Source organism: Arvicanthis niloticus, chromosome 6, assembly GCF_011762505.2.
Source record: "Arvicanthis niloticus isolate mArvNil1 chromosome 6, mArvNil1.pat.X, whole genome shotgun sequence".
Taxonomy (NCBI): Eukaryota; Metazoa; Chordata; class Mammalia; order Rodentia; family Muridae; genus Arvicanthis; species Arvicanthis niloticus.
The window spans coordinates 71,453,989-71,477,257 of record NC_047663.1 but is presented as its reverse complement, the minus strand read 5'-3'; the positions used below and the strand labels follow the sequence as shown (position 1 = coordinate 71,477,257).

Below are 23,269 nucleotides of genomic sequence, written 5' to 3'. Positions count from 1 at the left end.
ATTGGGCTTCTTTCTAGGGAAAAGTAGTGGTTTTGTTGGAACAAGGAGGATTAGCTAGGATTTATTGCATAGCCATAACCTACTAATAGAAATATGTATAATTGTTATTAAGATGAAGTTATAATTTCTTAAATAGTACAAATTTACTTTGATTTCAAATTTAAGGTTTTCATTGGTACTAGCTTCTTATTAATATAAAAGTGAGATTAATATTGTTACTATCATAGGCATTGCACCTGTATAACACATTTAGGAATACAAGGCTTAGACCCAGTCCTTCTTTAACTTTTTTAACAGATTTGAGATGGTTAGCCTGTGAGTTAAAGGCCTATAGCAAATTCATGGCTTTGAGTTTATTGTTAGGGTGTTTTCTATATTTTCTTTAGAAATAGCTGAGAGGAGTTAACAGACAACAGTCCAGATTGCCTTACATAAATAGTTGGTTTTCAAAACATCAGAAATCCACAGAATCAGCCCTTATAATCAGCCCTTAATAATTCTGCATTACTATGTCTGTCAGATGATCCTGGGCCAGAAGGCCAAAGATCGGATGCTCCAATGTTCTGTAGTATAGGATTGTCCAGGTGTTCAGCGGTCTCTATAAATTGGCTGTTTTAGAAGCTATGCTTTGTGCTTCCCATAATTTCAGTTAACTCAGTCATTCTGGATTTCTGATGGAGTTGAAAACTTATAGTCTCATAGCCAATCCTTGCTATTTACTTTGAGAGAAAAGATTTGATAGGATGGTTTTCAGCTGACATTCATTCTAAAGCCAAGGGGTTTTATTACGTAAAAATCATAATCATATTCTACCCAACGACATTTTATAGCATTTTAAAGCTTCTTTGATAGTTGTCAATCTTGATTGGATTGAGAAACACTTAAGAGATTTGTGAAGTTCTGGTTGTGTCTATTAACATCAGTCCTGAACGTGGGCAGCACCAACTACAGGCTGGTCCAGATATAACTAAATGAGTCCAAAAGAAAACCTTATTCAGGAGTAAACAGCTGTTGAGGGGAACTCTGACCAGCCAATGTGTAGAGAGAAGATGTTAGAACCTATGAAGTTGCCTGTGAGCTGAATTTTGGGTTGTGGCTTTCACCTTTATTGACGTCAACTTTCTGTTACCCAGCTAATTTTGAGTCATCCCTGCTTCTGTAGATAAGTCTTCACCTGTACTCCTGTTAGTAGACCCACTGGTTCACCAAGAAAAGAAAGCCTTACTACATTTTTTCCTGCTTTCTGACTGAGTTTCTCTTTTCCTTTGATTATGAACTTTCTTGGGATCAAAGATTATATTTTTGTGTTCCCTTCAGTCAGAGTGAGGGCCTAAAAAAATTAATATTACCTTAATAATATCACTGAATGACCAGGCATCTACAAACAATGGTACAAGATAGATCATGGTACCTTCATCTTACAGATGGGGAAACTAAGGCTCAAGTATGGCAGATCACAAGACTAGTAACTGCAAAGCTATTCACTTAAAGAATAGTATGGTTCTTTAAGTGAATATAGGAAACACTGTATATTGACTTTTTATTTACCTTAATATGAAAAGAATACTATTTTTCTACATTATTTTAAGTGAATGTATGAATTTGTAAGGTTATTAGAAATTAAAATAAGACATAAAACAATAAATGGTAATATATTATACAATTTTCAGAAATTATTGTACTCAGCTGCAAGGAAATAAATATTAGTTGGATATATTCCTATTTTTAAACAAATCTGGGAAGATATGAGCTGTCATGAACATGGCAGGCCTCAAGTGAGACATGGCATTTGGTCTGATTGGTAAAGGTCTGGTAGGAATTGGGTCACAGTAGGTAGTAGAAGGTATCTCAGGCTACAGAGTCCCATGAGCAAGTAAGAAGTTGTAGTTTTAGAATAATGAGTAAGTCAGATTGGTCAGGCAGAGCATAGGGAATAGAGAACTAAGGATTTCAGGACAGATCATAGAGGGACAGTCTATTAATTATAATTGATGCAATAGGTCCCAGAAGTCTCCAAGACCACATATACTTGACAATTCTTTCCCCCTACCATTGTCACCAAAGAATATATGTATGAATACATAGTCAAGATACGCTGTCACACTATGCCAGTGTAGTTTGGGGATCAGAAAGCAGCTGAAGGCACTCTGTCACTGTTGCTTTCATCTCTGATGAAAGCACACAGCATCAGCACTCTGTGCTTCTGAGGGAAGAACATTCACCATCAGGATTTCTCCGAGACAGAAGCTCTGACCTGAGTCCTTCCCACTGAAGGTAGGATCAAGATCAAAGAGAAAACAGACTTTGAGACATCAGTAGCTATCACCAGTCACTCACTGGTGGACACCACTCTTCCTTTGTAGTCCACAGAATTGGTGGAGGCTTTGAACTCCAGGTAAGTACTGACTAGGCAAACTACTCAGGATACACAGTTAAAATATAGAAAATAAGAGGGGTTACACTGTGCAATTAATTCTTGTCTATGGTAGTAATATGATATCAAAGCTTTGATATCCAAGGAAATTCCAAACACCAAACCCAAATGACAAAGAGTAGAGGTTCTGTCAGAGTTGTTGAAATAAATCAGAATTTCTTGGAGGAGTAGTTAATGGGGGAAACTTCTTCCAACTGAGGCAGTCACAATGAAAACAAGAATTTTTTTTATTTCAGTCTTTGAATGTCAATTATGTTGACTATACTCTATATGTTTTTTATAGTAGAAATATGAGTGAGTTGCTAGTGGATATTTGATAGACACGTCTTCCAGGAGATCTTCTTAAAGACTCTTAGGATACTACAGGAAACCCTGTGCTCTATAGTGTAGAAGGAATAGTGTCCAGATCGGGATATATGTGTGTGTGTGTGTGTGTGTGTGTGTGTGTCCCAACTGCAATTTTTCCTCCTTCTTCTCCTCCAAGTACTTCAACCCATTCCCCATCCACTCCTCCTACCTCTCTCTTCAGAAAGGGGGAGGCCTCCCATGGATATCAAACAGTGCTGGCATATCAGGTTGCAATAAGACTAGATGTATCCTCTCCAATTGAGGCTAGACAAGGCAATCCAAGGAAAGGGTCCCAAAAGACAGCAACAGAGTCAGAAACAGTCCCACTGCTCCCACTGTTAAAAGTCCCACATGAAGACCAAGCTAAACAACTGTAACATATGTACAGTTGAAAGATGCTTTAACCCCTAGATAAGTACAATAGTGATATTAATCTCCCAAACACAATAAAAAAGCCACAACTACAGGCATAATGAAAGAAAGTAAGACTATATTCCACTCCAAGACCATATGATCAAACAAGGAAGTTAGTTAGGTTAGGAAGAAATTTGTGCGACTACATTTGCTCAGAGAGAAGATGAATGTGCATAGCTGGATATTAGTCCCAGTACAGTCAAACAATATAGTTTAATTCATGGATTTGGCTGAAAGATGCAGAATTGCATCCTGTAAGAAAATAAGTTAAACATGGTTGTTGACCAAGAAGTTTGTTACCCTTTAATATCATACATAGACATATTGAAAATACATAGGAATCTGAACATAGGTAGTCACTGGCTTTTGTAATACAACTCAAAATTCTGTGTGCCAAACAGGCCAGTGGCAAGAGACCAATTTTAAAATATAAGTAAGAGTATGAAAGTAAAGAGAGTACTTATTGGAACACACCGAATTGCCAATACAATCTTTCATCTACGCAGAAACATTTTAGAGTATCCTAGACAGGCATCCTACACCCTTCGAGAGAACAGGAAGCTTTAAAGTTGCCTGCGTATCACTTCCTTTGCAGGCAAGCTGCGTTTGGAAAGCTTCATTCTTCTTTCAAGTGCTTTTGGTGAGTCACGTTTGCCTTCCTGTAAATGTGCTCAGTTGTTCTGGGCTGTGCCTGTAGGAAAAGAGCAAGGCAACTCCTTGGCTTTTTCCACAGGACACATGTTTTCATACTGGTGCAAACGATCACAGCTATCTTTAAAAGTTCTTTTTTCAGGTTCTGATGCTCCTCTAGAAGCACCTGTTTCTCAGGAAAGACATTCAAAGACGGTTTCTCAGTTTCACTCTCCTTCGATTCTAGATGTTAAGTCAATGTTCTACAGCCAGGAATTTGTATAATAGCCAGTATTCTGTGACGGTGCAGACTACTCAGTAAACGTGAAGCTATGAGATAGTGACTTGTAACATCCAGGAATGCCTGGGATTAGCAATTGCATCATCTGGAATCAGTTATGTCTGCCGAGTATCACCTCTGCCTTCACCAATAAACAGGACAGAATATTTTCAAGAAGTGGCCTCTGCTTGAGGAACAGGGCACTGGGAAACATCCATTTTCCTCAGTGCTTGGGGACTCATCAGTTGGGAGGAGGTCTTTGTACATCCATATGCTTTTTAATGCATCTTCTCCACCATCTCTCACGCACATGCACTGGGATCCCATAGGAACGCTCACTTCCACCCAGGCCCTGAGCCAGCGAGACCATAGTCAAAATATACCTTGGTTAAACTGTAGAATTAGAAATAATGTTTGACAACTAAACAAAGCTCATATGAACTCACAGAGACTAAATCAGCAATCACAGGGTTCACACAGGCCTGCACCAGGTCCTCTGAATATGTATCATGGGATTCAGTATTTTAATGGGACTCCTAAATGTTTGAATGAGTGGGTCTCTGATCCTTGTACCTTCTCTTGAGGAATCTCTTATTTTTCTGTGGTCTTGTCTTGTCCAACTTCAATATGATGGTTTTTGTTTTATCTAACTATATTCCATTTTGTTGTGTTTTGTTGTTAACTCTTAGAAGCCTGTTATTTTCTAGTGAGAGACAGAAGGGAAGTGGATCTGGACTGGATAGGAGAGGAGAGGAGGTGGGGAGGAACTGGGAGGAGAGAGGGGGAGGAAACTGAATACAGTCTATGTTGTATAAGTAATGAATCTATGTTTAATAAGGGGATGAAACAAAAGAAATAATGTGTGAGGTGTACTAGAGGTCAAATTTATGCTCATGTGATCAGTAAGTTACAATTCCCACTCGAGAATGGAAATGTTTCTCAGGGGTAATTTTATTGTCTTGATTATCATATGTGGACAAACCCTAGCTACTAGGCACAAAGAAGGGTGAATGGGGGGAAATGTATAAAAAATTGAAAAGGTCTCCTAACTCCAGCAATTGGATCCTTGGGCACATGGACAGTGCAAAGAGAGTAAGGTGAACTGTGCTGAATGCAGGGAGTCACTAGGCAGTCTCGAGTGAGAATCATGACACCACAGATGGACTTGGATATTGTGTTCCTGCAAAGCAGCCAATTCTCAGAAAGACCCTAAGGAATAGAAATCAGGATATATTTGTCAAACAATATACACACAACAGCAGTCATGCAGGGGCCAGTGCCTCAGGTAGGAGGAAAAGAGTCAATCTGACAGAACAGGGAGAGAAAAGGTTACAACATTATTTGTATAGTCTTAGGGCTGCCAGTTTGCACACCACGTTCCAAATAAAAGACTAGAGTCTGGCTGGAGAGATGGCTCAGCACTTAAGAGTGCTCTTCCAGAGGTCCTGAGTTCAACTCCCAGCAAACACACGGTGGCTCACAATCATCTATAATGGGATCCAATGTTCTCTTTCAGTATGTCTGCAGACAGCTACAGCATACTGATACGAAGTCGATAAATAAATAAATGAATAAATAATCTTTAAAAAAAAAAGACTAGATTCCAAGGAAGCAGAATCCATTATCATCTTATCAGCATTCCTAGATTATCTTTAAAAATTCAGAGAGCACTTGACAATGTGGTGCCCTTTCCCAAATGATACACCTACAACAACACAATTCCTGACCGAATGTTAAGGAAATATCATGGGAGAGGCGGTAGAATAAAAGCCAGAGGACCAGGAAGCATGCATTTAGATTGTGCTTTCCAGCTATGACCATAAAATATCAACAGCATAGCTGACTAAAAATGTTTACATGGCAGCATAGATGGGGGAAGTTTCACCAGCTCCACCCCTAAATAAAGAGCTTAACAACTGCAAAAAAAAAAAAAAAAAAAAAAAAGGAGAATTAGTCTTCCCCATTGATAAGGTTCCTGATTGGTTACAATACCAAATGTTCAGCCCTAGAAACATGTACACACTGATAACACCAGAGTCAGTAGATTATATGTATATGCTTTTACTTATATGGATATATGACAATAATGGCTTCCAAAGAAGCCATGAGTTTAGGAAGGAGTTGATGACAAGCAAGAGAGAAGAAAGGAAGAAAGAGAGGGAGTAAGTGATGCAATTATATCTTAATAAAATAAAAAACTATAAAAAATAAAATATGCTTCACCTGTACTTACTCTTACTTACTCTTCTTATTCTCTACTTTCATGTATGTCTGCTTCACTTTATTTTTCAAACTACTTCTGTTGATGTTTCTTACAAGGCAAACTACTCAGAAGTAAACTATCTTTATTGTTTAGCATAGAAAGCATTTCTCATTCCTTTTTTCCTGTTTAAATGTTAATTTTTCTTACAATTCTCAAAGTAGATGTTAATTTAGAGCAGTTTAACTCACAGAAGTGTTGTATAGAAATTGTATGTTTATTCTCTGTCCCCTGCGCTGACACACATAAGCAAGCATAGCCTTTCACATTATCAACGGCTTGAGCCAGATTGTCCACTAGTCACAACTGAAGAGCCTACCTAGAGATATCATTATTTCCCACAGTCCATGGTGTGTTTCACTGTTGCTGGTTTTGTGTTCACTGTCATACATAAAAAAAAAAAAGAAATACCAAGACCAACATCAAAATTCTTCTCTGTGCCATTTACATTTTGAAGTACTCATGAAAATCCTTGCCCATTTTCAGTTAATAGTTACGTCTGATGTGGGATATGACGTCTCTTTCTGTCCCTCTACACGTGCATATCCAGTTTCCCCAGGACAAAGAAATAAAAAGGCAACCTTTACTTTTATGAGTGGCATGATAATATAAACAGGAGACACTCAAGACACAAAAGTAACAGCAGAAAATTGATGAAATTAATAGAAGAACTGACTTAACTTACTGTGTACAAACACATAAAAATCAAACTGTGCCTCCAAAGACAACCAACTATCAGAAAAAAATTAATGTCACTGTTTCATTCACAAGAGAATGAAAAGAACAAAGCCTCTTGGGATAAAAGCACTAACACAAACCTTCTAAGCTGAGATTGAAACTTAGGTAAAAGATCTGTATCCAAATACCACAAAACCTTACAATGTTTAGTTTCATCTTAGCAAATCAACAAATGGCTTTTTAAAAGAAGCAACTTTTTAGTATCTTTCTTATATATAGATTGTGTACTAATCTTTCTTCTCAGAAAAAAATTAAGTTCTATTGATTTTGTAGGGATAGTCAAATGTTTTCCTTGACAAATTTTATTTAGAGTTGCTATGCCATGAAAGGAAGTGATGTTAATGTATAGTCCCATCTTAGCTCGTGTAAGGAGCCACTTTTTTTCTTTTTTTAAAATATCTTTTTTTTTTCATTTTTTATTGGATATTTTATTTACACTTCAGATGCCATCCCCTTTCCCCATCCCCCTTTATAAAACCCCTATCCCATGCCCCCTTTTCCTTTTTGCACTTATACATTTTTTTAAAAATGTTAATCAAAGGCTTTATAAGTTTGGTAATGCTCAATTAGAGGTGTAACCCACTACCCTACCCAACCTAGATATATCAACTATCTTTGACTGGTGGAGACACATGAACATCTGCCTCCCTGTCTCCCCCCTCTTTGTCTCTCTCATCACCTAGCTTCTCCTCAAGGAGCTACTTTTTAATTTTGTCTTTACAGCCACTCCGATCTCTACTGCTGAAGAGTCACAGTATGTAGGTGCACAGAGGCACATTTAAAAGAATTGCAACAAATACTGGAGAAAGAAGCTGTGTAAGGAAGACAGGTCCGGAGAGAAGGGAGCATCTCATCCCAGGGGAGATGGTGAGAAGTCATAACATATTCATGATGGGGAGACTCATCATACAGAACATATATGTGTTTGCGGTTTTCCCACCATGGAGCTGCAGGCTCCCAATCTTTTGTGACAAATGACAGTTGGTCTGAGCAGGACCTCAAAAACTGTTATACTATCCTTTTGCACTGAGTTTCAGGAAGATGAGCACAGTCAGGGGTAAACCTGTGAACTCATCCTGGTTACTCCTTCCTGGTACTCTACTGAAACACTTTGCTAATAGACTAAGCAAAGGAACAAAAAGGAGAAACATAGTATCAATGCTGGGTCTTTGTTGTTTTTGTTTTGTTTTGTTTTGTTTTGTTTTGTTTTGTTTTGTTTTGTTTTAAGAATGTAACAGCTAATTCCACATTGGTGCTCTGCAGTCCTCAAGTCAAGATTGTGAGGTAGGCAATGCCTTATCCCTACAGGATTGAAAATGTATTAGCCAGAGCATTAGGTAGCCTGAATTAAATCATAAAACAAAGGTGCAAAAGGAAAGTGATTCTAGCAAAGACCACATAGCTGCTGCTCTGTCTGTGCTCTCTATAAGAATAGAATTGAGAACAGAAAACTCAGGCCTGACGAGTACAGCTGAGCTGAGTGGCAAAGTATAATATGAAGCCTACAACTCTGGGGCATATATGGAGCATTATGGAATATATTTTAATTCATATTCTATGCATTATGATGGATTTTTTTACTTCAAAGGCCCTAGCTCCTTCAGTACCAACAGCTAGACTCAGCCACTAATAGCAACAAGCCAGCTGAAGACAAGGAACAGTGAGATGCAGAGAAAGGATATGGAGTCAATGAATACTGTGGAGAGGAGCAGACAAAGAGTTCCAGTGACTACATGTTCATCTTGAGACTGAGGTTTAAATAGAAAAAGAGGTGGGGCAAGGAGATCACATAATTAAGCAAGCCTAGTTAAAGTCCAGTCCGGTCATTGTTGACTCGGCCCTGGTCCTGCAATGTGAGCCCATAAATTGCTAATCTGTAAATAATGGTCTTCCCGGAAGATCCTTGTAGGTTTAAGCACAGCATCTCCACTGAAGATAATGTTTTACATTTTGATGGTAATCTTTCATGCCCGCAGGCCTTAGTGCTCCTGGAATCCAAGCTGACAATGGGTTTAGAATAGGGGCTGTCTGTGTCACCAGCCTATGCAACCTGTGCAGAGTCAACAGACGTGAAGGGGAGAAAGAGCAGACTGAAGGCAGACATGCAAGGATTTCCTTTGGCTTTAACTGCTCTGTAAAGCAAAGTGGGAAGCCAACTTAGTTCAGCTCTGGAGCATCTAAGTGTCTGTTACAATAAGAAGCATCGGATTGTCTTCTACAGTCTGTGAAAGGAGGAGGCAATGAGAAGTTTCAACCTCAGCCTAGAAGGTTTCCTGTTGGTAGGCTTCTCGGACTGGCCTAGACTGGAACTTATCCTCCTAGTCTTCATTTCAATTTCCTACTCTCTAACCCTCTGTGGCAACATCACCATTATTGTTCTCACTCAACAGGACCTTCATTTGCAAACACCCATGTACTTCTTCCTTGCCCACCTCTCCTTCCTGGACCTCTGTTTCACCAGTAGCACTGTGCCCCAGCTTCTAATCAGTCTGTCCCAAGGTGATCAGACTATCAGCTATGCTGGGTGTATGACCCAGTTCTTCGTAGCGCTCTTACTGGGTGGAACTGAGTGTGTGCTCCTTGTGGTGATGGCTTTCGACCGCTATGTCGCTGTGTGTCATCCATTACACTACACAAGAATTATGCACCCCCTTCTCTGCCACGCATTGGCCATCTCCTCCTGGCTGGGAGGCCTTGTGAACTCTTTGACTCAGACAAGCCTCATCATGACCATACCTCTCTGTGGCCATCACCTGAACCACTTCTTCTGTGAGATGCTCATTCTCCTGAAGCTGGCTTGTAAGGACACAGGAACAACAGAGGCCAACTTGTTTGTGGCTGGAGCTGTAATTCTGGTCTGTCCTGTGGCATTGATTCTAGGCACCTATGCACACATTGCTCATGTAGTGCTGAAGATCAAGTCAAGAGCTGGGCGCAGAAAGGCTCTGGGGACTTGTGGGTCCCACCTTATGGTGGTTTTCCTTTTTTATGGCTCAGCCATGTACACGTATCTCCAACCTGTCCATGTGTATTCTGGGAGTGAAGGAAAGTTTGCTGCCCTCTTTTACACTATAATTACTCCTATGCTGAACCCTCTGATTTATACCCTAAGAAACAAGGATGTGAAGGGGGCTCTGTGGAAGGTGCTTGTAAAAAGAAGAGAAGAGACTAAGAATAAGAGAAAGATGGTTGAATAAAATATTGTATATCTCTTGCATGGTCAAGAATTCTGTGCCCAACACTTTCCCTTAGAAGTGAAGAATTTCCTAGATGGTGGTGGGGACTGCTAAGAATATATTTCCATAGGGACCTTCCAACAAAAAAATTTTAAGTGGTGTTCTTCAAACTGAAAAAAAAAAAGACATTTTTAAAAAGAAAACATTATAAGATATAAATCTCACTGCTAAAAGTAGTTATGCAAATCCAGAGTGCTCTAATTATAAATAGTATGTCAGCCAATCACATCTTCTCTTGAAGACTAAAATAGGAAATAACTAAAAAGAAATATCACACTAGGAAATAATATAAAAATATGTAAACTACATTAGGAAATGTTCGAAGTGTGTGTTGTTTTGTTAGTGCATTGTCTTTCTTTTTTATCTTTGTGTTTATGTCATGTTACTCTCACATCAGAACAGTTTGTCCTAATCAAAAGATCTTCCCGCAAAGTTTATGGTAACCAAAAAACCAAAAATGTCAGTAGTGCAGAAAGTTATAAGAGTGATGAATACTCACAACTGTAGTGAATTGCTTAAGAACAGGTAAGATCCCGTCACCTGAACAGCACAGCAGAGTTGACCTTGGTGGTGTGGCCACAGGAGAGCTGGTCCCAAAGGAATGAAAGTGGAAGAGCTGGCCCTATCCTTCCCTAGGCAAAGCCAGAGGCCCCACCCTGGTGGCACTGGCGTAGAGGAGCTAGTGGGCTGATCAATTCAGCTTCCACGCAGGCTCAGATCCAGTGCTGAGCTGGCCTATCCCAACATCCACCCCGTCTTAGAATTGTTGGAGTGCGTGAAGGGGTTGGTCCTGCAGATCCAAAACTGCAGGATCTCTGTGACACAGGGCAACAACAGGATATGTAAGAGGAGTCCCAGGGAGGTTCCAGTAGTGATAGAGTAGCAGAAGCCAGAGGCCTTGAACCAAACTCTCTTAGGGTTTTACTGCTGTGAACAGATACCAAGAACAAGGCAACCCTTATAAGGACAACATTTAATTGGGGCTGGCTTACAAGTTCAGAGGTTCAGTCCATTATCATCAAGGCAGAAACATGGCAGCATCCAGGGAGACATAGAAGAGGAGCTGAGAGTTCTACATCTTCATCTGAAGGCTGCTAGCAGAATACTGACTTCCAGGCAGCTAGGATGAGGGGCTTAAAGCCCATGCCCACAGTGACACACCTATTTCAACAAAGCCACACCTTCAAATGGTGTCACTCCCTGGGCCAAGCATATACAAACCATCATACAGACCAATAACTGATTGCAATGAACATTTGCAAGGAAAGATGTGTGGACAACAGGGTCTACTGCCTGACACTCTGTGACATACCACAGCTTCCATGGAGAGATGTTTTGAGTTTTTTTACTTTTCTTTTTTTTCTTTTTACATTTGTAGTTTTGTTTTCTTGGTGGGGGGGTGCAAAGACAGAGAGTGGATGTGAAGGATGGTGAGATGAGTGGGGGTGTGCTCCATGGTGTGAGAGTCAAAAGAATCAATAAAAGTGAAAACAAGCTGAGAGACAAGGAGAGAGAGACAGAGAGAAGAAAGAACTATAACAAAAAAGTAAATTACAAATAGCATGCAAAGGCCCTATTTATGTGTAGTTACTGATGAGTTATTTGATGTTTATTATTGAATAGACAAAATAAATATTTAAGATACTCAAACATATGTTTCTCCGAGAATGTACAAAATGAAGGGAAGAATAAGACATTCCATGCGCAGCAGGCTTGGTGGCAGTGCACACACAGCAGGCCTGGTGGCAGTGCATGCACAGCAGGCATGGTGGCAGTGCATACACAGCAGGCATGGTGGCACCTGTATGCACAGCAGGCTTGATGGCATGTGCAGTGCATGAGACAGGGAAACAGAAATGGCAAGACTACGTCTCCAGAAATCCAAAAGGATCAGTCTTGTTGCAGTGACAAGTAATGATGAAAAGGTCAGTTCAGCAAAAGGAAATAATGATGCAAAATGCATTTAATCAGTATCAGAGCTTCTAGACACATAAAACGTTAATAAATAGAAAATGAGAGTCTATCAATCAGAGAAAAATCAATTCAACCATTTAAAGCCAGATTTGGAGCATGCTTTATTAAATATTAAATACCGACCAACAGATGGACTTTGGTCAGGGCCACTCCCTGGATTCCCCAACTGAGTAGCCCACAACACTTGTAGGGCCTTTTATAAATAAAGTCATAGGTCACTGCACGTTCCCATGAGGCTTTGTTATTTTTCCAGAACTGTAACTCCCAACATTCTAAGAAGTTACCCAGTCCTAGGACAGGTGGGACTTACAGGTTAATTTTTGGTTTTGTTATTTTTCAAAAACTACAACTTCCAACACTTCAGGAAGTCGCCTGGTCCTTAAGAGGGTGGGGTTTACAGGTCAATTTGTGGTATGTCAAGTCCAACTCAATGTAGTAATGCAGTGTTATAGGGGATTTTCACTCTCTTTACACCAATAGATAAACATCAGACAGGAAATACGTTAAATTGCATGCTAGAACAAATAGACATACAGATGTTTACAGATTTCATATGACTGTAAATTTTTTTCTCAAGAGAATAGAAGTCTTTGGAATATCATATGAGAAGCTATAAAACTATTCACCAAAAATTTTAGGTTTATTTATTTATTTTGTGCATATGTATGTTTTGCTGACATGTATGTATGTACATTGTATGTGTACCTGTCATCTATGAGGGCTAGAAGAGGGTGTCGGATTCCCTGGAATTGGCTGTTACACACTATCATTTTGATGCTGGTAATGGAAACCAGGTCCTCTATAGGAGATGCAGTGCTCTTAACCACTGATCTCGATACCCTCAACAAAATGTTTAACGAAATCATGTTACATATTGTTCATAGTGTTCATATGACACTGATTGCATCACCTAACAAATCACAAAACAAAAATTAAGACCAAGAAAAGCTTTGGGAAATATACCAATGGATGAGAAATAAACAACTTACTTTTAACAATCAACAGCAAGAAAGAAACCTGTTAATCTCATGAAACAAGTAGCATTTGGGTAATTGAAGAAATTACCCAAACCTGTTATATAAATGTGTTATATAGCAAGAGAAATACACACACATATACAGATGCACATGTGCACATATGTCCACACACCACACATACTACATAAACACACCATAACACATATACACATACTACATACACACATACACTATATGCATATACATACAGCACACACACATTCACACATGCACACACACACACCACACATATACACTACTATACACCAGACACAACACATGCACACTATGCAGAAAGGGCAAAAGACCTCAATAGCTGTACTGCAGGACAAGCTGAGACCTGGAAGGAAAATGCCTTCAGGTGTGCCTTTTGGGGGAGGCATGCTAACAGGTAACTCTGAGACACTACGACCTCTGAAGCTCTAGAGAAGGCCTGACACTTGGAGTGACCCTACTCTGTTCTTTAAGTATAGCAAACAATAAATAAAGTTGTTTTTTTTTTTCACATAAAAGGAACCCAGAGAAGTTATGTAGTACATGAGCAGTCTGGTTGGTCATTGCTCTTCTCGTCAAGGAATACCAAGTTTTAGCTTGTTATTGTGCTGGCTACAGCTGAAGATAATATGGAGGTTCTACCAAAAAATTAAAATTAGAACTGGCATGTAATCTACTGACCCCACAATGGATATGCACACAGAAGAAATAAAGCCTAAATCCTGAAGAGAATTGTCAGCCCAGTGTTTATTACAGCACTGTTCACAACACTCAAGAAATGGAAACAACTCATTTTCTTCAACTGGATAAACTGTCTTCTAAAAATGTGATGATATAGTCCTGATGTCTCTTGACAGCATGAATGAACATAAATGTGAACATGTACATCTCTATGTCAATCCTAGACTCTTCATCCTCCACTTTTAATCTATGCTCTATCCCTTGACTGATTCAACCTCAGCTTTCTTATTGAAAGAGAACGCACCACAGCAAAATCTAGGTTACATTCAAAACAGCTCTGCCTCATGACACTTGAGACAAAACATCTGACCAACAACACTGCAGTGACAGCTCTGAAAGGGTCTATAAATAAATAGTATGTTATCCTAAGCTCTTAATAAAAGCTACATCTCTTTCTACTGATCAGATACAAATAATCACATTGCTAATGGACCCTGAAAAAGATTCAATGCATAATCACAGGACACTGATTGCATCACCTAACCTGTCTGTCACAAACTCTGTGCTATCTTAGATATATGTGAGAGAATAATATAGGTATATGTACATACATACATACATACATACATACATACATACATATTGAACACGAGCCCAGAGAAGAAACAAATTTGAGGTGTGGTGAATGTGGTAATCTTTAAGTGAGACATGGACTTTTGTATGATTGATGAAGGCCTGGTCAGGGTTGGGGTCAATGTAAGGAAGTGGAAGGAACCTGTGGATGCAGAGTTCCATGACCAAGTAATAAGTTGTGTTCTGAAGAAACTGTGAGTAACTCAGATTGGTCTGGCAGGGAACAGGGAATAGAAAGAACTGAAGGCTGTGGGGCAGATCTTAGAGGACAGTCATTGGAGATAATTTGCCACAATGGGGCTCAGAGGTCTCTAAGGCCATGCTTACTAATTAACTCACTATCCACTACTTTCTAGGGTCCTTTTCAATGTCCCCAGACATAAGTGTATTGAGGCCTTAGGATCAGGAAATGGGGTGATAATACTCGAGCTGAACATCAGGCTCAGAAAGAGGCAACGGAATTGGGGTTAAGAAAGCAGAAGTTTGGTGAGAACGATGCTCCCACCTTCTAGGCTTTGGCATCAGCAATCTCTGCTCTTGTTGAGGGGGTGGACCACATACTCTGCTAATTTCTCTAGCTTAGTAACTCTGACTTGAGTCCAATCGTACCAAAGATAGCATCAGGAGCCAAGTGGAAAATACCTTTTTTATCACCAGAAGATCCCACCAGTGCCCTAGTAGATGCCATCTCTCCTCGACACAGATGGAATTGCTGGAGATGAGAGTGGTCATTCTCTGTCTTGGGCTCCTGGTAAGTGCAGAATGGGTGGCTACTCAGTCACCCATGGTTAACCATGGTTAAAATCTAGGAAGTGAGAAATAGTCCACAAGGTGATTAGCATTCAACTCCATTGTACTGGGTGCACACAGTATGTGGACAAGTTAATGTTCATCAAAAAAAAAAAAAAAAAAAAAAAAAAAAAAAAAAAAAAAACCATGTTGGGCTGGAGAGCTGGCTCAGGGGTTAAGAGCACTGACTGCTCTTCCAGAGGTCCTGAGTTCAATTCCCAGCAACCACATGGTGGCTCACAACCATCTGTAATGCGATCTGATGCTCTCTTCTGGTGTGTGTCTGAAGACAGCTAAGGTGGGCTCAAAAAAAAAAAAAAAACCCATGTTGTGTCTCTCAGAATAACTAGATCTCTATCTCCTGCTCACCCTATCTCTACTCTATACAGATCATCCAAAATCTGCCCTGTATCATTTTTCAGTTGCAAATGGTTTGTTTTAAATAAACTGTAAGGGTTGATATAAAATTGTTTAGAACTTCCTTTCAAAACTCCAACACTACAGTGCCAAAGCTCAAGTAAATTGGAAACATCAGAGCCAGGAGATGAAGAAAGGAAACATTGTCAGAGTTGTTAGAATACAACCAGAAGAATCTATGGGGGGAAAGACATTAGTTTCTCCTCTGTCTTTTCCTCCAAGTTCCTCCCTACCTTCCCTCCCATCTGGATCCACTTCCCATAACAAAACATAACAAAATAATGTTAGATACTTTGTATGTAAGATAAAGCAAGCTTAGTATGTACCATGCTTACATACTTAGCATGTAAGATAAAACAAACAAACAAAAAACCATCACACTGAAGTTGGACAAGGCAAACCAACTGAAGGAAGAGAGCCCAGGAGAAGACACAAGTATCAGAGACCCATTCATTCACTTGCTTAAGAGCCTTATGAACTGAAAATATGCCATAATATGTATGCAGAGGACCTGATGCAAGCCCATGCAGGCCCTGTCCGTGTTGCTTCAGTCTCTGGGAGTTCATATGAGCTCTGATCAGTTGATTTAGAGGGCCTTGTTCTCCTGGTATCTTCTGTCCTTTCTGGTGGAATGTCTTCATCAAACTCCTCCCCTCAAAGTATAAGGAATTAAATGGAAGAGGAGGAGGAGGAAAGATTGTAAGAACCAGAGAAAATGGATGACACCAAGGAAACAGTGCCTTCCTGACAGAACAGGACCGACACACATGTGAACTCACTGAGACTGGCAACACTCACAGGGCCCACACAAGACATGCATGGGGCATGCACAGGGCCAGCACAGGGCATGCATGGGGTCAAATCAGACTGGTGCCAGAGCTGAAAGAGGGAATTGAACACAAGGTCCTATTCCTGACTGACATGATATCTCCAATTGATAAGGCTTGAAAAGGAAAAGTTGTTTTTCTCCAATGGAGTTTCACTGGGTATATAGGTCACACTTAATTTAAACCCATGCCCAGCAGAAGACCCAACATAAAACAAACTGCATGGTAATGGTGTTTTTTATAGATATTTTTTCCATATTGCTTTGTTTGGCCATTTTTTATGTTACTAGATTTTTGCTTGTATATTATGGTTTCTGATTTTGTGTTTTACGGGGTTTGGAGTGTGTGTGTTTATGTATATGTATGTCTTTCTGTCTGTCTTTCTGTCTGTGTGTGCCTCTGTGCCTCTGTATGTCTGTCTGTTTTATGTGCTTTTTCTTTTTCATTCTAGTTTGTTTGTTTGTTTGTTTGTTTGTTTTGTCTCTTGGCTTTTCTAAAGAGAGAGACAGTAGATGTGGAGGTGATTGGGTGGGGAGGTGAGGCAGAGCTGGAAGGAGTTAGGGGAAGGAAATGTTTAATTCAAAAATATTGTATGAAAATTATTTTCAATAAAAATGAAAGAGGGAGAAAGAAGAGAAAGAAGAAATACATGATCTAAGAAGGAAGATAGTTTGGAAGGAAAACAGGAAGCATCCTCATTTTCTGTAGAAATAAAGAAATCAAATTACCTGTTAGACTTAAGTTTCACTATATTCTGACAATATCATTAAATTAATGGGTGAGCTGAAGGGTGAAGCACCACAAAAATACCTGGGAAACTTAGGTCTTCAGTGGAAACACCTAGTCTTCAGATGTTTAAAAGTGCACAATGAGCCATCAAGATGGCTCAGAAGGAGCTCGATGCCAACGCTGACAACCTCAGCTCCATTCCCAGGATCCATACAGCATGAGACAATGAGTTTTCATGCTTGTCCTCCGACCTCCATAATCATGCCACACCATAGATGTACAATGTATCACATGATGGGAAGAGAGGATTAACACAGGGTGCTTTAAGAACTATTTCTGTTAGTCAGTAGGAATGTTTGCAGAGGCTGACTCTTCACTGGGGGTTGGCTGTGGGGTGAGGGAGAAGAGAGAGAGAGGAGGGTCCTATGCCCATTTGCTCAGGTTTCACACCCATCCTTCTAGATGTGTGTTTCAGTTAATGTCCCTAGATATTAAAGAATAAATCCTTGTGCCCAAAGGATATTAGAAATAGCTAAATAATCTGTAAATGTCATGTTGGTCATTGAGAAGGACAGCCTTCTGAGAGTTCATCCTCTTGTATCATCATCGTACATAAATGTCACTGGAGTTGTACAGAGGGAGATGAGAACAGATGAGAGAAGGGCCTTTTGCTACAATCTCCACATGTGGAAGATCATTTTCAGTTATAATAAGGGGTATCTATGTGTTCATTTTTGGTGAAGTAGTTGTGTTTATTGTTCAAGGAGTGCCTTTCACATCATCTAAGCTTTATAGAGACTCTAAAGTGACTGTGTATATGACTGAGACATATAGCCAGTGAATGAGGCAACTTGTAACTATGTTAGCATTGACAGGAAAGATGCCTGTAGAATACAGAAGTATCACTCTACCTTTGCACAATGAGAGTCCAGATATGCTCATTAGACTGGTAGTAGATGAGCAGAAAGAAGCACACAGGGGGAGGTCTGCTCAGCTGTGCTTAGACTTAAATTTCAATGAAAGTCTTTGGTGTGTGCATCTTCTGGCAGTGCAATATGAACACATTAATTCAGTGAGAGCATATTTTCTTGCTAATATTTTAGTATCTATATCTGCTATACACTCTTAAAAGAACTAAAAAACCAACATGATTGCTGATCAAGAAATTTAGGTATAGAAATCATGCATAGATGTACAGGAACAAACACATTGGAGATTTAATATGGACAATTGGTGATTTTTTGAACATATAAAATCAAATGTTCAAGTTCCAAAATACTGTGCATAGAAATTCATAGTAATAAATCAATGTTTCAAGGATAATTCAGAGGCTGGAAGATTGTTCAGTGGGTAAAGTGTTTACTACAAAGGATGAGGACCTGGCCTACGTCCTGGTTAAAGTGTGATCTGACACATTATCTTCTCAACCGTGGTGCTGAAGTTGCTGTATATTCATCACTGGTATCAGGAAACCAATCTGGTTCCTATTAGATAATGTGCTGCAGTCCACTGTAGATAATTTAGTGATAATCTCTCCTCCCTGTAGGTCCTACTTTTTCTGGAATCCAAGCTGACTGCAGGATTTTAAAACAAGGACTTTTTATGACTTCAGACTGTGATACCTAGCAGACTCAACATGAGATAGGCCACAGTGAAGGCAAATGTGCCAAACTTCATATAGCTTTGTGTTACTCTGTGGACTCAAGTGATGTCGAAGTGCATGCTCTGATTGGAAGCATTGAGTGGTCTTCTGTGTTGTGAGAGCAAGAGTCTATGGGCAGCTTCAACACCACTTTGGAAGGTGGCTTCATTTTGATGGGTTTCTCAGACTGGCCTCATCTGGAACATATCTTTTTTGTCTTCATCTCAATGTTCTACTTTCTAACCATCTTTGGCAACTCCACCATCATCACTGTCTCACGAATGGATCGTCGACTACAAACACCAATGTACTTCTTCCTTAACAACCTCTCTTTCCTGGACCTCTGCTACACCACCAGCATTGTGCCTCAGCTTCTTGTCAATATTTCTGGAATTGACAATACCATGAGCTATGCTGGGTGTATGACCCAGTTCTTTATAGTGCTCTTACTGGGTGGAACTGAGTGTGTGCTCCTTGTGGTGATGGCTTTTGACCGCTATGTCGCTGTGTGTCATCCATTACACTACACAAGAATTATGCACCCCCTTCTCTGCCACACATTGGCCATCTCCTCCTGGCTGGGAGGCCTTGTGAACTCTTTGACTCAGACAAGCCTCATCATGACCATACCTCTCTGTGGCCATCACCTGAACCACTTCTTCTGTGAGATGCTTGTTCTCCTGAAGCTGGCTTGTAAGGACACAGGAGCAACAGAGGCCAACTTGTTTGTGGCTGGAGCTGTAATTTTGGTCTGTCCTGTAGCACTTATTCTAGGCACCTATGCACACATTGCTCATGCAGTGCTGAAGATCAAGTCAAGAGCTGGGCGCAGAAAGGCTCTGGGGACTTGTGGGTCCCACCTTATGGTGGTTTTCCTTTTTTATGGCTCAGCCATGTACACGTATCTCCAACCTGTCCATGTGTATTCTGGGAGTGAAGGAAAGTTTGCTGCCCTCTTTTACACTATAATTACTCCTATGCTGAACCCTCTGATTTATACCCTAAGAAACAAGGATGTAAAGGGGGCTCTGTGCAAGGTCCTAGGGAGAGATACAAATACAAGGTAGGAAGGGAACAGAAGTTTATACAAATATTGTCTAATATTTTTCATATGACTGAACTCATTTTGCCTATAAGGGACTATTAGTCTCCAGAAGATATTCCTCAGTAGGCATCATGATTGTACTCCTTCCTTATCTGAGAATTAGAACTGGTGGTCTAAGACACTTCCAGAACCTCACGCAGCATGAATTAAGGGTTGATTTGTGTCATGACTTCTCAAAGGATTGAGTCTTAGAGAGAGCTAGAGTGGTTGTCCTATGGAGAAGAGACATGGACTCTAAGTATAATTGGGAGTGAGAGAATGTAGGTGCTTGGTCTGGTGATGCTTGTATTCAAATGCCAAACTCTATATCCCAAGATCTTATTGCTCCAAGACAAGCAGATCTTCACGTATACCAGCTTTTGTTGTAAATGTTGCCCCCCCCCAAAGTTATCCATGATTGGTTAATACAGATGCCTACAATCTGGACTGGGAAGAAAAAAGGGGGCAGAGCAAACATTCCTGGGCTTGGGATCTCAGGCAGACACCATAGGAAGGCAAGAAGAGGAAGAAGAGGAAGTTGCCTTGAAGTGGGTGGATCATGAGTGCATGGCCATTAGGGCCAGTATGTTGGTGTAGGAGCAGCCCAGGTGGAACATGGCAAGTGATATCTCAGGGTTATTGACAAGAAAGTAGACAAATAACATAGAGGGTAGATATCTGCCCAGCTCTAATGCTTTAAGGCTTAATGTGAATCTACAGGTTTTTGTGTCTTTTATTTGGGAGCTATGTGGTCACAGAGGAGTTAAAAAACCCAAATAATATTTACTACAAGAAGAGAAGTCTAAACTCAGAATAAAAATACCATCCCCAAGTCAATAGTCACAACATGGTGCCAGGTAGAAGGCATTGTTTCAAAGGCAGAGGCCAAGAGTTTCTACATCTCTCCTAAGTAGCTCTGACCCTGGCCATGTATTCTCACATCTCGAAGCCCATTTCTAATACAGTGATGCAATTCTGATTTGTGTGGCAATTAAGGCAACACGAACAGAAATACTTCATGGAGCACATCAAATTTCACATATGATCTGTTTTTAAAACATGGGGGAAAAAAAGAGGAAATCATGAGGGCTCCCTTGTTAAAGGACGATATTCACATGCCGTTGCCTGCAGCAAAGTTCGCACTTGGGTCACTTTATAGGAGATTTCTTTTCTGACAGCCTTTTGATGCCAGACATTGTTCTAGAGACTGGAACTGCAAAGCTGTGCAAGAGAAGTCAATTGGTTGACCTTGTTTTACTCACAGAGGCTAGAGAATTCTGTGTCTTGACCAGTATGAATGCTGTGTGATGGGTCAAAAATTGTTAATACATCTGGGGTGGAGGTGTGAACAGGATGTACAGTGAATAGATTAGTAATTAATGAGAATAAGTCCCCCAGAAAGGTAGACATTGTGATCTTAAAGATGGAAGGAAGAACCAAAGCTACGTGGGACATATTTATTTATTTAGCTATCTATTTATCTACCGATTGATTGATTGATTGATTGATTGATTGATTTTGATTATTCACTTTACATCCTGCTCACTGCCACCCCTCCAGGTCACCTCCTTTCACAATCCTTCTCCCTTCCCTCTCTCTTTCTTCTCTGAGCAGGTGCCCCCCCCCCCCCCCCCCCCGTGTATCATCCCATCCTGCATTTCAAGTCTCTCTGAGACTAAGCACTTCCTCTCCCACAGAGGCCAGGCAATGCAGCCCAGCTAGAAGAACATATTGAATCTATAGGCAACAACACCTTTTGGGACAGCCCCAGTCACATGGGACATTTTTTAAACTCTCTAAGTATGGGGAAATGAAACAGGATCAAATGTGAATCCCTGAGTATAGGCACTTGAAGGGAAATTATGTAAAGTGAAGTTGGTGGTAAACTTTTCATAATTAAAAGATATCAGCTAAGACTTTATTAAATTGATTTTATGATATAGACATCAACACAACTACTGTATAAACTATGACAATTTAACTGCACATATAATCTAATAAAGATTCAATATAATTTTGAAAAAAAAAAAAGATGGAAGGAAGACAGAAAGACCATAGGTGAGAAAATGAGACAGGGTCTTTCCTGAACAGTGTTTGACTTCCATTCAGGGGAATCACCAGATGACAAAAATCCCTAGAAGAAAATGTTTTTCTGGTTTCATCTAACAATGACCCCTGCTATAAGTTTCTCCTACCTTAATTTTGAATTTCGTTAAAAATCAACACAAGTAGACACTGTTGACCCATGCTGAGGTCTGGGCAGTCTATGTCAAAAACATTGGTATAAACTTAAATAAACAAGTAAAACACCTCTGTTCTGACAACCAACAAATATAATTCTGTTTAGACTTTAGCCCAGAAAACAGCTGCCAAAGATAAGCAGCTCTGTGTAACCCACATTTCTTTAGTATATTAAAAAGTGTTTGTAACTTTTTTTTTATTTATTGAGGAAAAAATGCATGCAACTTAAAATCATTATGTAAAGCAAACCAAGTCAGGTTCAGAAGCACAAATTCAATATTTTACCTTAGATATAGAATCCAGATTTAAAATTAAATGCATGTGAAAAGCATAAAACCAGAAAAGCATAAAAACGGAGGAAAATATCTTAATTGTTATGGTTAGTTTTCCTATCAATTTGACACAAACTAGAGTCATCTACAAAGATGAGATCTCACTTGAGAAAATAACTCTATTAGATTTTCTAGGCAAGCTTGTGGGACATTTTTTAAGTTAATGATTGACTTGGGGGGGGGGTCAAGTCCACTGTAGGTAGTGCCACTCCTAGGTGGCCGTATGTTGTGTAAGAAAGAAAACTGAGCAAGCTAAAAGGAGCAAGCCAGTAAGAAGAATTTCTCCATGGCCTCTGCTTAAGTTCCTGCCTAGAGTTTCTACCCTGAATTCTCTAAATGATAGACTACAAGCTTTAAAATCAAATAAATGCTTTCCTCCCCAAGTTAACTTTGGTCATGGCCATTATCACAGAAATAAAAAGTTAACTAGGATATTAATGGAGAAGGTAAATGGACACATACAATCAGAAAACAGAAGATAGGACCGGAGAAAGAAAGTGAACTAGCTAGGGATGAGTGAGGATTGAAAATGGCAGTGGAGAGAGATAAAAACAAGAGCAAAGTGTGACA

The 23,269-nt window shown here is 39.8% G+C and overlaps 2 protein-coding genes across 3 annotated transcripts; both read left to right on the top strand.

Annotated features, from left to right (window-relative positions):
- Positions 1 to 1,992: 1,992 nt before the first annotated feature.
- On the top strand, positions 1,993 to 10,319 carry LOC117711295 (olfactory receptor 2Y1B-like). Of its 2 annotated transcripts, none has more exons than XM_034506856.2 (3): positions 1,993 to 2,395; positions 7,828 to 7,971; positions 9,081 to 10,319. In XM_034506856.2, the coding sequence occupies exon 3, from the start codon at positions 9,345 to 9,347 to the stop codon at positions 10,299 to 10,301; it is 957 nt and encodes a 318-aa protein (XP_034362747.1). In that variant the 5' UTR covers positions 1,993 to 2,395; positions 7,828 to 7,971; positions 9,081 to 9,344; the 3' UTR covers positions 10,302 to 10,319. The 2 variants fall into 2 exon arrangements, with proteins under 2 accessions (XP_034362747.1, XP_076793047.1); XM_076936932.1 differs by having other exon boundaries at positions 1,994 to 2,274.
- A 4,697-nt stretch (positions 10,320 to 15,016) lies between these two features.
- Positions 15,017 to 23,082, top strand: LOC117711253 (olfactory receptor 2Y1B-like). Its single transcript, XM_034506782.2, has 2 exons — positions 15,017 to 15,389; positions 18,947 to 23,082. Exon 2 carries the CDS (start codon positions 19,174 to 19,176, stop codon positions 20,107 to 20,109), a length of 936 nt encoding a protein of 311 aa, XP_034362673.1. The 5' UTR covers positions 15,017 to 15,389; positions 18,947 to 19,173; the 3' UTR covers positions 20,110 to 23,082.
- Positions 23,083 to 23,269: the final 187 nt, after the last annotated feature.